The sequence below is a fragment of the Berghia stephanieae genome, chromosome 1 (assembly GCF_034508935.2).
Source record: "Berghia stephanieae isolate SIO BIC M18660-M18661 chromosome 1, UCSD_Bste_1.3, whole genome shotgun sequence".
In the NCBI taxonomy this organism is placed as follows: Eukaryota; Metazoa; Mollusca; class Gastropoda; order Nudibranchia; family Aeolidiidae; genus Berghia; species Berghia stephanieae.
This window is the reverse complement of record NC_088360.1, coordinates 13,699,611-13,712,691: the sequence shown is the minus strand read 5'-3', so window position 1 is coordinate 13,712,691 and position 13,081 is coordinate 13,699,611. Positions and strand designations below refer to the sequence as shown.

Here is a 13,081-nt window from a genome sequence, read left to right as displayed (position 1 = left end):
GAAAAATAATAGACAACTATTGAAATTGATGATTTATAACTTCTTCTGGAAGAAAACATATCAGTATCCAGCAAGGAAGGGGTGAAGATAATAGGGTATGTCAAACTGATCTGATTCAATCTATCTATGAAAAGTTATACACTGAAGAAGTCAATGGTTGTTACATTGTTTTAAGTACAGGTCGATATGTGTAAATATTTTTTTCTTTGGTTAGAAATCCACATATAACAAACGATTCATGCCATGGGACAAACAAAGATCCCAGTCTCATTTCCATGTAGAATGTATCAGTGTAACGACATAGATGTTCTTGAGGTGTTCTTGGTTTCTTGTGAACTTAAACCAAAAGTAAGGACAAATATGAACAAGCAGTTTCATCGCTTTCTTTTTGTATTAAAGATTAACCATGCAATGAATGTGCAAGATAAATCAATGGAGCAAATATGCAAAATCTTAATCTAATTTATTAGACTGGTATGGACAACACAGATACATTTATAATAGACAAAAAGTACATAGCATCTTAGAATACTCTTTTATGCCATATTTACCAGGTTGTTGAGGGAGACAAATGCTTGACAATTTCCATTTTAAATGCGAATATGTTTTATAGTTCTTAATATTTGTCTTTTGTTTTGTGTTTTTTTTTCCTGTTCAGTATACATAATATATTATTATGAAAAAAACAAAACAACCTACCCTCTTTAAATATATATAGTTAAATTAGTGCTCTTAACAAAGATTTTCTCCTAATAATTTCTGTTTCTATGTGTGAATATTATAAAGCTCCGTAAAAAGTAGCCCTTAATAAGCTCTTAATGTTTAAAAAAAAGCAACACTTGCATAGAATGGATCATCTCTATTTAAATTAAAGATAAGTAGACGGTCACTCCATCACACCTTAATTCCTTACAATAGGCATTCTCGCTAAAACAGAAATATTCTACTTGTTATTTCAGACAGACAAAATCAAATAAGGGGAATCATTTCTGTTCAGCATGGTAAGTAAACTTTTTAAAGGTATCCTATGAATAATAACATGCAATATTTCATTTAATTAAACTATACTCATTCCATTATTTTCCGATTGGAGATGAAAATGGATGGTGGAATTTACATTTAAAAAGAGTACACACTCCAAGGGTGCTAATGATTGACTTCTCATAAAGTGCAGCCACATAATTTGTTGAAATGCTTAACATGAAGCCATTGAAAAAGAAATTGAAAACAGTAACCACAACATTTTCTTCCTTGCAAATATCTTCAATCTTTTGTTCAATTAAAGCGCTTTAAGATATCATTAGGAAAGACATTTTTTTAAAAAGACATCAGAAATGAAATTTTTTACTTATGCATTTATCTATATCAGGACAATTTTCATATTCACAGGACCTAAGGGATGTGCTGCAGGCTGCATTGAGAGGAAGGTGAGGGCTTGTGAAAGGAAAACATATTCACACACTTCCTTTATTATCATTTTAAAAAACAAAGATAATAATAATAATAATAATAATAATAATAATAATAATAATAATAATAATAATAATAATAATAATAATAATAATAAACATATATAAGGGACAACATTGTGCAATACAAATAAACTAAAATAAAACTTCCACAGATTAAACCGGCTCCATGAGATTCAAAATTTATTTATTCTCCCCCATAAGCCATATAGAATCAAATAACATGTAAGGCTTCTATTTTTTGTACTAACACTTTTACAATAACCGTCATTGCCTAAAGCAAGGCACTTATTCACACCTCAGGAGTTAAGCAATGTGTTTAAATCTTTCAATCTTTTATGTATATATTATGCATTGATATATTATTATGGTTATCTTCTATAAGCGTGTGTGTGTGTGCTTTGCATGTCACGGTTAAAGATATATGTTTGTACACCACATATACATGAGTATATTTAAGTTGAAATACTCTCTTTACCACGTGTATCATTATTGTAATCTTTAATCAATAAATTTGTGGCATAACTATTAATATTAAGGGCATCCAAGGGATTTTATCCTATTTTGCCCTATACCATATGTTATGATATGTTAAAGTGCATAACACAAGGACTCAATACTGGGGCCAGCGTTTTGCAATTATTCTCACCCATTTGGTCATTGACCATATCTAATATATCTAACATCCGATGTACATTGTTAGACAAAGATGCACTATATGACTGAGCCAGATGTCAAAATGCTATGTTAAAAAACTCTAAGGTTGGCAAGTCATAACATTCAGTGTCCAATATAATACTTGCATTAACAACCACTTTTTACTTTTGAACAGCACTATTATTTGGTGAATTTACACTATCAGTAACTAATATTTTTTTATTATTATCAAAATACTAAAAAACCAAAATACTAAAAAACAAAACAAAATAAAACTATCAACATTTTTTTTACTTCAAAAAGTTTTAATGGGGAACAAGCACAACGTCTTTTATTCATTCATTTTCACTGCCCTACAATGAATAACGGACATAAAAAAAAAAAAGAAAACATTGGTGTTTATATTAAATATCAATATAAATAGCCACATTCAACATTGATTGTGATGACACATTTCAATCTGTAGTGAATCTATAGCATTCGTATAAAAAATCAATTATAGTTTAGTGATTTTTAAACAATAATTATCAACCCCCCCCCCCCCCCCCCCCCCCGCCCAAAAAAAAAAAATATATATATTTTAAAAACAACAATTATAACCAAAAAATTGTTTTTTTTTTAATGCACATTTATTTCCTTTGTAGAACATTTAGAAATAATTTCTTTTTCATACAGTGCAAGATGTCTTTTAGGGGCCTTTTCTGTATCAAAATATTATATCATGTTTAAATGCCTAAAATCAGATTCAAATTTTACACAAGTGAGATGATACACATAAAGAGCTTTACTCAAGGACAAAGGTTTGACAGCACTGTCCAGTCATTGTTGCCTGACTGTGACAATAATGGACAACAATGGTTTAAACAATTTCTGTCCATGACTAAGTTCATCATGACACATACTATTCAGTATGACTTTATCTAAAGTACACATATAGCTCAGCAACTTAAACAACCTTCCTTATTATCAATAATCACTAACACGTCAATCTGCTCTGTAATCATCATCTCATTATGTGTGTAAAATGTCATGGTTATTAGGGATGTAAAAAAAATACAATGCGGGTGATCTGAAAAATTGTCATAATTAAAATGAGTACCACTCTTTTGAGTACTCTGCATAATGTCTTTTCATTTTTGATCTTAAGGTAAACACAATGTCACAAGAGGATTTAAAATGAAACATAAATAAAACAGTAAACATATTCCATTTCCTTGGTTGTCATTCACATAAAAAATAAAGATTGTCATTCACATAAAAAATAAAGAAATAAACAGACAACAGCATGCCATGAAATGTACAGCTCTGGAAGTTTGCAACATGTTACCATTAAGCTCAATAAATTTAAATATCAAAAATAACTTCAGACCATTCTAAAACTTATTCGATACAAAACAAACAAATGGTAAATTCTGTGCAATCATAGATTGTTTATTTTTCAGTCATTCATTTGAATATGACGTAGTTAAATGAAGAAAACTTCAAGGACAAACTGCAATATTTCATTAATGTTTTCTATTGAGGCTGTCTTTTCGGTTCTAATTTAACAATATAATTTGGCAGTCCTAATCTTCAAGCGGTCCATTATTTTACTTAAGAGCTATGGACCAATTGTAAATTTCATGCTTTTCTTGTCATCTCATTTAAGGGATTTTTCACAGGCAAAAGGGAAAAAAAAAACAATCATCCAACATGGCTGTCAGGCAACAGGAGAGGATAACTCGGGACAGGTCACGAGTACTTACATTCTCTTTATCCACTTTACGATTTGGCTCCATCTATATAATGCATATGACGAGTAGATGGAAAACATAAGACCAGACAATACAATGTTTCTCACATCAATCCATGCAGCTATTCCAAAATTTTAGTGACCTCACCCTTACCTTCTACCAATAAATTGTTTCATTTCCGTTTTTTAAAACAAAATTTCATACTTTTATCAAGATATTTAAACTTATAAAGGAGTTAGTTAACATAATTCTTTTCTTTCTTTCTTTCTTTTTTTTATCTTTTCATTCATTGTAAATTGTTCAATTCTAAAAAAATGCTGAAATTTATATCTAAATGATCACAAACTCGGCATGTATTTATTAATACTACCTACTCTACACCATGGAAATGAGACTAGGGAATGGCTAAACATTGAATAAAATGTTTAAAAATTTAATAAAAAAAGGAGAACAACACAACACTAAGACAAACGAACTTTAAAAGGGACATACTCAAATAGGAAAGACCGGGAAAAGGACCAGAATGGTTTAAGAGCACAATATGCGAATATAATCTTAAAAATTAAGAAAACCATTTAAGATGCTTTTTCTTTCCAAAGAGATTTTTAATAGGAACACATATGAAATAAAAAGTAATAAAGGAGTAAAATAAATAAATCTCAATTTATTTACCACTCAAGGCATTTTACCCAGTCAAAATAATTGACCAATAAAATATTTCAGATCAAAAGCCATTCATTGAAAAGATGTGATTACCTGGTCTTCAATGGCCTTGTGGTCTGTCTCTTGTAACCAAGACCCCAGAATGACACTGTCATCCACATGACACATGGATCTTAGTTGAGATGTAGTGGTGTTTGCCGGATTGTCAGTCAAGGTGAATTCTGCTACAAGTTCACGAAGAAGATTTGGATATAAACCTATACCAGGAGAAAAAAAGTAAAGTTACCGGCAAATATAAATAAATGGTTCTTGATTTCTTATTCATTTCAACATTTTTTTCTGCAATTAAAAAAGTTCATCATAAGGATAATAAATAATAATAATAATAATAATAATAATAATAATAATAATAATAATAATAATAATAATAATAATAATAATAATAATATAATAAATCTTTATTGTCCTCAAATAGTGGCAATTTGTCATTTGGTTACACATTTATAACAATACAATATTGACATAGACACATTCACACAGATGCACACTAGTAACATCGTAGTCATCGAAAAAAATAAAAATAAAATAAAACATCAATGGTGGTGAAAGTAATGATGATATGATAATGAAATTGAAAGAGATGATAACAAACACGGTGGGCTCAATGGAAATGGCAAATTAAAAAATAAGTCATTTAATGATCTAAAATGATATCTTACTATCAAATGATTCTGGGGGAAGCAACGACAAGACATCATACAGTCTCAGCCGAATTGTAGCAGCACTTGCTTTGAGATGAGGGCCATACATTTTGATTACAGATGCCAGTCTGAAAATTAAACAAAATACACAATGAAACAAAACTCATACTCCTTCAAATCTAGCCCATTACATATAGAAAAATGGAATGCTTTAAAAAATGAGATAAATTGTGCAATTTCCCAGTTTTTAAAACATTTAAAAAAAACAAATGAACACCATGAATGGCTTATGCTCCTTTGTGCTAAGAAGTTATTTTGTCAGAAAGAACTTTTGCAAGATCTTCACTGGAATCTAACTACCATATTACTGAAAGGATTAGGGAGAAATCCATGACCTGGATTCATTTGAGCCTTTAGAAAATGATTGTTTAAAAAGAAAAAAGTAGTCCTTCAGAGCCATTAGGACCATGGAGTTTATTCCAGTTTCTATAGTGTGAAATGGACAGTAACAATTGCTTGCTACTCTTTGGGTAGGGGGCAGAGCAGAAAAATATCTCGACTTTATCTGGGATCAATCAAGCGGGTACACTACCAATTGAGCTATAAGGCTCCCTGTTGTTTAAGAAACATTAAAAAGACAATCAAAACAAGCAATTCAATTCAGATTATACTATACAAATCTAGAAAATTCAATATACTTACTGTGACATCATAAGAAGGGCACATTCAAGAGGGGCCAATATTCTTCTGATCACATCCTCTGTGACAAGATCTCGGCAGTTGAGGAGGAAGCTGTACATCACTAATTAATAGAATATAAAAATATTATATGGCTTTGATAGAAGCTACTACTTTGTCAATAAATTTAATTATACACTGTAGTATTGGATATGCTATTACAACACTCAGTGAGATCTTGTTCTTTTAATATATGATTCCTTTTTATTTTTCATTAATTTACTTCTGGATTAAGTGTGTGTTGACCATAATATTTTGATGATAATTCAATTTAAAAAATTTGTGTCCTAAACTTCTCCATCAAATAAACCAAATTCAACTTAGAAAAGTTTTGTTACATACCACCTAGCGCTCCAGCTCTCCCTTCTAAAGTGACTTGCCAGGTAAAAGCTTCTCCCCTAACTTTTTCAGACTCTAACTCTCTCACAGATCTTGGGAATGCATTTCTCCACAAAAGCAACATCCTAGGTAGATGGTTTTTAATGACTGAAGGACCTGGAATAACAAATAGGTATTGTGTATGTGAGCAAACCAAAAATAAAGATGTCACAGATTTATACAGTTCTTGTATAGTATTTAACGGTTTTCACAGCGCTTGCAACACTTTCCGTTAAAAGAATCTAAAAGCAAGACAAAGGAGATTGTTTCAAATATTAAGCAAAATTATAAAAAAGCAATCCCATCAATGTTTGAATTTCCAGTTTACCTAGAAGTCCCTGTCTGGCAAAAGCATGGGATCCCGCAAAGAGGGACATACTACTCAAATGCATAGTAAAATGAAAAAAAACCCCCAAAAAACAGGCTTTTTATCTGTAAAGCCTCAAGCCTTGACAATGTTGGATGAACTTCAAATTTTGCAAAGAAATATATTCAATTGCAAATTATCAACCTTTTTTATTTTGAGCAATGTTCTGACGACGATCATAATTTACAGGCATTGCTTTAAAAAAAATTTCTTTCAAGGAAAAGACTTAAGCTTCTGCATTTGTAATCACTCTCAGGTATGTCGCTTTGGAAATTTGTGTTTCAAAGGTTAGCGTCAACTAATATATTTGATCTACAAAGAATATGTAGCATCTAAATATTACAATTTTTTTTTGTAAAAATACAAATTGGATTTTTAAAAACTTACGTTTCATTGCTTAACCCAAACTTTTATTCGAATTTAACTGCACAATACAAGTTGGTAACTTTCCTTATAACAATCTAGGATTAATTAGAAAATTAGATGAAAGGAAAAAAGATTGGCTCATGGTTGCCAATTTGGTGTCTTTCGTGCCAAAGTCCAAAAACTTGGTGATTTTTAAGCTGGCATTTTGGGCATTTTTTTCAGAACGCTTATTTTCACCTATTTGATAAACAAATTTACAGAAATTTCACAAAATATGTAACAGAGAGATGATATACAAGGTAAAAAGAGAATTTCCCAAAAAGGGAACTATACATTTGACATTTTCCCCTCTGTGCTATCATTCATAGATATTCAATATTTTGAAGATATAACAAACAGTCATAAATCTTACCAAGTGTCATAAGAGCGCCAAGTAATAGCCACCCTGACTGTGTCCTTTGAAGTGATAGTCGACTGTTCTGAGAAGCTGTCCGCAAAAGTTCCTCAGCAATGTTAAATATTTGCTGCAAAAATCATTGAAAAAAAAAAGTCCACAATAACCATCATCGTCAACATCATCAGTCAAAGCTGATAATTGGAACCCAGCTTAATTTCAACATTCTGTCTGTGACAATATATTTTCTATATAATTTTTAATGGTTAAATGGAATGCAGGCCAATTTATTAGAATGATTTTCAGAACATTATCAAACTTTATTTGCCCTTTTAGAAAATTTACCTAAAACAAAAGTGTCTTATGTAAGAGAAATAAAATTAATTGTATTACAGTAGATTCTCAATCAACAGCGTCATTGAGTCATTTACAATCAATTCCATTTTATCTTTATATTATTTGATGAACCTCACATATTAAGTAAATTGTGGAGAAACAAATAATTTATATTTTAGAAGAAAATGATGCAAATAATTGTTTGCTCTTGATGAAATGTATTGTCGACTATAATGGAACAAGTTTCAAGTGTCTTTGAATTATATTAGATGCCAAAGGTTCATGAATTTGATTAATGTTCCGCATAGATGGAGACACTAGATATGGTCACTAATTCTCTTTACATCTGTAATTCTCATTACATCACTCACTTGTGATGAAGAATATCGTGGGAATTAGAAGGCATGATATTAATCTTTTGCAAACTGTTATTCAAGAATAAAAGTATAATTGATAAAATTCCTGGTGTTGGACAGAAAATTCAAGAACTCATCCATTAAGATTACGTATTATTTCGTAATACTTACTTATCTGAACCAGCGACCACCTGAGATCTAGCCCTTCTGTCTTATTACGTATTGAAATAGTTAATCAATAGTGATAAAATCATACCAATTATATCTGCCATCACTATCTCATTCTGATTTCTGGCATATTCTATTTGATTTTCGATAGACCTCTTTTCAGATGCTTTTTAATGGAAACATTTTAATCCACAAATCACATTTTGGAATAATCCATCATAAAAAAGCCCAAAAGGAACAATTTTCTTTGAATATTAGTAAACATTATTATGAAAATGATAAATGTGTAAATCTTTTGATGAGCACAGGAAACCTAATAATTCCTTCAATCAAAACTCTCAGAACTAAAAACAAAATTATTCATTTGAAATGTTTAGACTTAACAATCGTCAACTATTATAACAAAATCTCAATCCTGTTTCTTACTTTTCCTTTAGAATGAGGGATTCCAAGAGGACATTGGTACACTCCACCAAGGAGAGCAGCTAAAGCACTGCTATATCCTGCAACAGCTTCTGGGGAAGACCTAAGCTTGTCCATCCTTTCCACACAGCGGTCAAGGAGAGGTGTTAATTGTGATGGTAAAGCAACAGCTATACTGGCCAAGCACCAGGAGGCTGACAGACGGGCAGCATGGGATGGATGGATGAGAACGGACACTACAGGTTCTATGATACCTGTATCAAATAAATAAAGACAAATTAATTGTAGTTTTACATTGGGTGACTCATACAGATAATAATGAAATTAATTTTATAAGATTCCAGAATTGATAAACAATTAATACATTTATAAGAAATGACTTCTACTACGACAAAGTACTTCTTGTTTTGTTTGCATTTCACATAGAACTAATATTATAACAAGCCATAATAGTAGCCTTAAGTGGGAAGGGGGGTGGGGGGGGGGGGGGGGGGAAATCTATAAGATTAATGTTTTCATCAAGGGTGGTGGATAGAGGTCAGCAGCAGGAGCGTGGCTCGTCCTCAAGGCTAGTGCCTTTTTTTTAGACAGGCTACACCAATGGTTTCCTTGTTTTTTGCTCATAGCATTGTCTCCATATGTGTCAACAATATCTTTATGAATTTCATTTAGATTTTCTCCATTCGCATGAAGAAATCTTACCTCTCCTCTGACCTCTATGACCATTTTTCAGTGGAGATATTCATCTTCTTTTGGTTCTATAAACATTGGGCATTCAATGGTAATGCTGAGACTTGATGCAAAGATTGCATGTTAAATAAGCCTTTGCACACCATTTACAGACTTTTAAAATGTTGATTGGTTCAAAAGTTATGAACATTTTCACATTAGTTCTTGAATCGCCCTAAAAAAAGCTTTTAATCAACTAAAATCGCTTTTTTTTGTTTTATGAGACACCACTTACCATTAGCTGGCTCAGCAACCAATGGACTGGCAGAGGTACCAAGTCTGAGCACCAGACACCCCAACTCATGCAAGGCACACACCAGGACATGTTGACTAGCTGTAATGTCAGTGCCTTGGGTTTTCCCATCAGCCGCCTCGACTGAAGCTTCACCTGTGGTAGGAACATTTTTCATAGAAATCAGTGAGTATGACAACCTGACCTCAATTTGAGATGTATGCAAAATGAGCTATAAAAATAAAACATTACAAATCAAAAGATTTTATGTAAGACTCTTGTCAAAGACAACGGGACAATAAGTTAAATTTCAAGAGAAACGTCACTTTAGCATTAACACAGTGTATATTACACAAAAGATTGGCAAATATGACTGTTGAAAATAATACATTAAAAAGGCACTTTGCCTCAGGTATTATACCCTTAAAGAGTAGTTAGATATGAATATAATCTATGTATTGACCACTCAATCAATAAGACAAGACAAACAAGAGTAATCTTTAATATTATCGAATAATATTCAAAATGTTTTGGATATAAAAAAAATAATTTAAACATAAATAACTCCCAAAAAAAACTCACCAACAGTGTTCATCTGTTTGATGATTACTTGACAGATCTCTTTGGCAGCAGCAATCTGTGCCTTTTCCCCTAACATTCCTCCGATGACACTCCTCATGATGAACTGGACACATTTCCTGGCGTAAACAGCATCCACGTGGGTGGATGTGGCTCGTGGGTTGGCAACCAATTCTAAAACATGGTTCAGGAACACAGAGATGTTTCTTTCAAGCCAAACTGCACCCATGACTTTAATGAACTGAACATAAGCCTGGAAACAACAAAGCAACATTGGGTAAATCAGGATCTCTTTCTTTTTTCTTTTTTATCCTTTACTTTTACAATCATCCATGCGAGCTACAATAAATTTCATTCATAATCTAAAACAGTGCATAAGTTCTCCATATCTCAAAGTAAACAATCACTTTTTAAACACATCTGAAATCATATTTTTGGAATTATGAGAAAACATGAAGATGAAGTAACATGCGTGCTCAAACACACAAACACACACACAAACATATATCTAAGACCATTCACTTACATGGGTGATACCAACTCTGATTTCCCTGTTGATTGGATTTGATCCTTTTATCATCTCCCCTGCCGATGAGGTTTTCAAAAATCCTCCAAGGTTACCCTTTATAAAACCTGAGGCTAACATGTTCAAAACATCTTCTAATCGGGCAGGTTTGGTCTTAGCTGAAATTTTTAATGAATGAAAAATAATAATTTTAAAATAAAGGAAAATATTACGTCATTGTTACAGATAATATAGAAATATTTTGAGCATAACGTTTTGTTTCATTTAATTTCAAATATATTAATTATCAATGGAGAAAAATGAAAAACAATTTATATGTGAATCATTTTCAATACAAATGCATGCACTCATTTAGTATTTGCTATCACAAAGCATTTTAAAAAATATATTCAAAATCAAGAAATAATCATTTTCTTTTTTTTTTTTAAATCTCATCAAAACCCTATTCTGCACCTAGTTTGTAATGAGTTATAGAATTGGAAAAAATAGAAATCCATACTTGGAAAAGCATACCTGAGGAATGCTTTGCCAATAGTGCTGTAGCCATGACATTGCCAAGAAGTTTGGATATGGTACATCTGGCATCATAATTAGAGCCATCCAAGGCCCTAAAACAGAGTGATGTGACTGTCTCCAATTCAGTGGTTGTCATGAACGAGGCTTCATTCACTAGAGCATTCATACACTGGGAATGAGTAATAAATCAAAAATTATTATTGGGTTGAATTCTTGAAGTTAAAAGAATATATCAGCAGCCATAATTTTTTAAAAATGATTACTTCAAAGGCAAACAAAAATCTCTCTAACAATCTAAATGGTGCTGTTGTTAAAAATTAGTCTTTTAGATCAATAGAATCCATGAAGACGAAGTTTTCCCTGGTTTCTAAAAAAGACCGACAAAGAATTGAGACCAAGTTGAAGGCAGCCGGACAAAACCTGTGCCCGGATAAAGAAGACCTCCAAAAACCAAGTCAGATGGAAGAGTGCTGTTGCAGCCCAATGTTCCACAAAGAATCACGAGGCTTAAGTCAAATAAGTCAAGTCTAGAAGACAGTATACCTTTGGATCGGACACCAATCCATTCCTAATAAGCACCCACTAGATTTATTTTGTTTCCAACAACCCACTAAATGCTGGACAGACAAATGAGTCAGGAAAAATACAGATTCTACAGAGATTAGAACCAGTGCTTTAATAATTGATGGGAGGGGATATCCCAAATGGGTGTTCAGTCAAATCATTTAAACTAATGAAATAAATAAATCTATGCAAAACTTTTATAAATTTAAGCAAAACAACAGTTTTCTAGTCTGCAAAAAAGAATAAAAAAGATTGTTGTGACCCAATGTGCACTATTTTGTATTGCAGAACGTTAATTGTTACATAAATGTTCCTTTACGTCTTTGCTTTTGTACAGTATCTTAATTTGCTTATGTTGATAAATTTTTAGGATGGAATGATGGTGGTGATAGATGTGAAGATTATGAAAATATAGGGCAACTTTGTAAATTTTTGGTTTTGTTTCTAAAATAGAAAATAAACAAATATTAGTGCTCATTGGAGTGACAAGTTATTCATGACTGATGGTTGTATTATAGAAATGAGTCAATAGACTCATAGAATGTATATATAACCCATACCAAGATAATCTCATCTAATTCACCTACCTTTGCTACAGCGTGCCTGACAGCCATAGATCTATCCGACATGCCTTGTTTGCAAGCCTTGTAAATGTCTTTGTACACATTTGTGCCAGCTGTCCCAAGACCCGTCACTAGCTTTTCAAGAGTTTTCATTATCTCAAATCTACCCTGGGACTGAAAACAAAACCCCCAAAAGATGCAAATGACAATGATACTAGCAATGATACAATGTTCAGAACAATAATGTCTATAACGACACTGAATATGACAGATACCATTAAAATATAAATGGATTTCATTTTATGTACATTCTCAGGAGTAGCAAAATTATCATTGTATTTACAATTTTAAAAAAGGAAAACGTCTTTAACTTCCATTCAATATCTAAACGTTGCTGTAACTTAAAAAATAGTTGCACAAAAGATATGAAATAAGATTATTACCTCTGCATTTTTTAGTGATTTGATGAGAATTTGCACTGAGTCCTCGTATGATCTTCCTGTCATCCTCCCCAACTTTTCATACATGGCACCAAGACAGGCAATTGCAGCCCTAGACGAAGGTGATGAAAATAAATTACAAAAAATAAATGATGAAAGCGATGAAAAAAAAAAGTCCTATTT

General features: G+C 31.9%; 2 protein-coding genes across 3 annotated transcripts in view; one reads left to right on the top strand and one right to left on the bottom strand.

The window, feature by feature from the left end:
* LOC144968549 (putative small nuclear ribonucleoprotein Sm D2) overlaps nucleotides 1–13,081 on the top strand; it is a 399,977-nt gene that overhangs the window by 281,145 nt on the left and 105,751 nt on the right. The gene's annotated exons all lie outside the window — the stretch shown is intronic.
* Nucleotides 1–13,081, bottom strand: part of LOC144968399 (HEAT repeat-containing protein 5B-like) — a 59,692-nt gene that overhangs the window by 24,074 nt on the left and 22,537 nt on the right. The window contains exons 4-16 of one of the 2 annotated variants that reach the window (XM_078906709.1): nucleotides 12,902–13,010; nucleotides 12,483–12,632; nucleotides 11,329–11,500; nucleotides 10,816–10,973; nucleotides 10,293–10,542; nucleotides 9,714–9,866; nucleotides 8,753–9,003; nucleotides 7,485–7,596; nucleotides 6,304–6,456; nucleotides 5,926–6,025; nucleotides 5,242–5,351; nucleotides 4,616–4,779; nucleotides 3,872–3,904 (exon numbers count right to left, since the gene is read on the bottom strand). In XM_078906709.1, the coding sequence (XP_078762835.1) occupies nucleotides 3,872–3,904; nucleotides 4,616–4,779; nucleotides 5,242–5,351; nucleotides 5,926–6,025; nucleotides 6,304–6,456; nucleotides 7,485–7,596; nucleotides 8,753–9,003; nucleotides 9,714–9,866; nucleotides 10,293–10,542; nucleotides 10,816–10,973; nucleotides 11,329–11,500; nucleotides 12,483–12,632; nucleotides 12,902–13,010 (1,915 nt within the window). The remainder of the gene's footprint in view (nucleotides 1–3,871; nucleotides 3,905–4,615; nucleotides 4,780–5,241; nucleotides 5,352–5,925; nucleotides 6,026–6,303; nucleotides 6,457–7,484; nucleotides 7,597–8,752; nucleotides 9,004–9,713; nucleotides 9,867–10,292; nucleotides 10,543–10,815; nucleotides 10,974–11,328; nucleotides 11,501–12,482; nucleotides 12,633–12,901; nucleotides 13,011–13,081) is intronic. The other variant, XM_078906714.1, reaches the window with a different exon arrangement.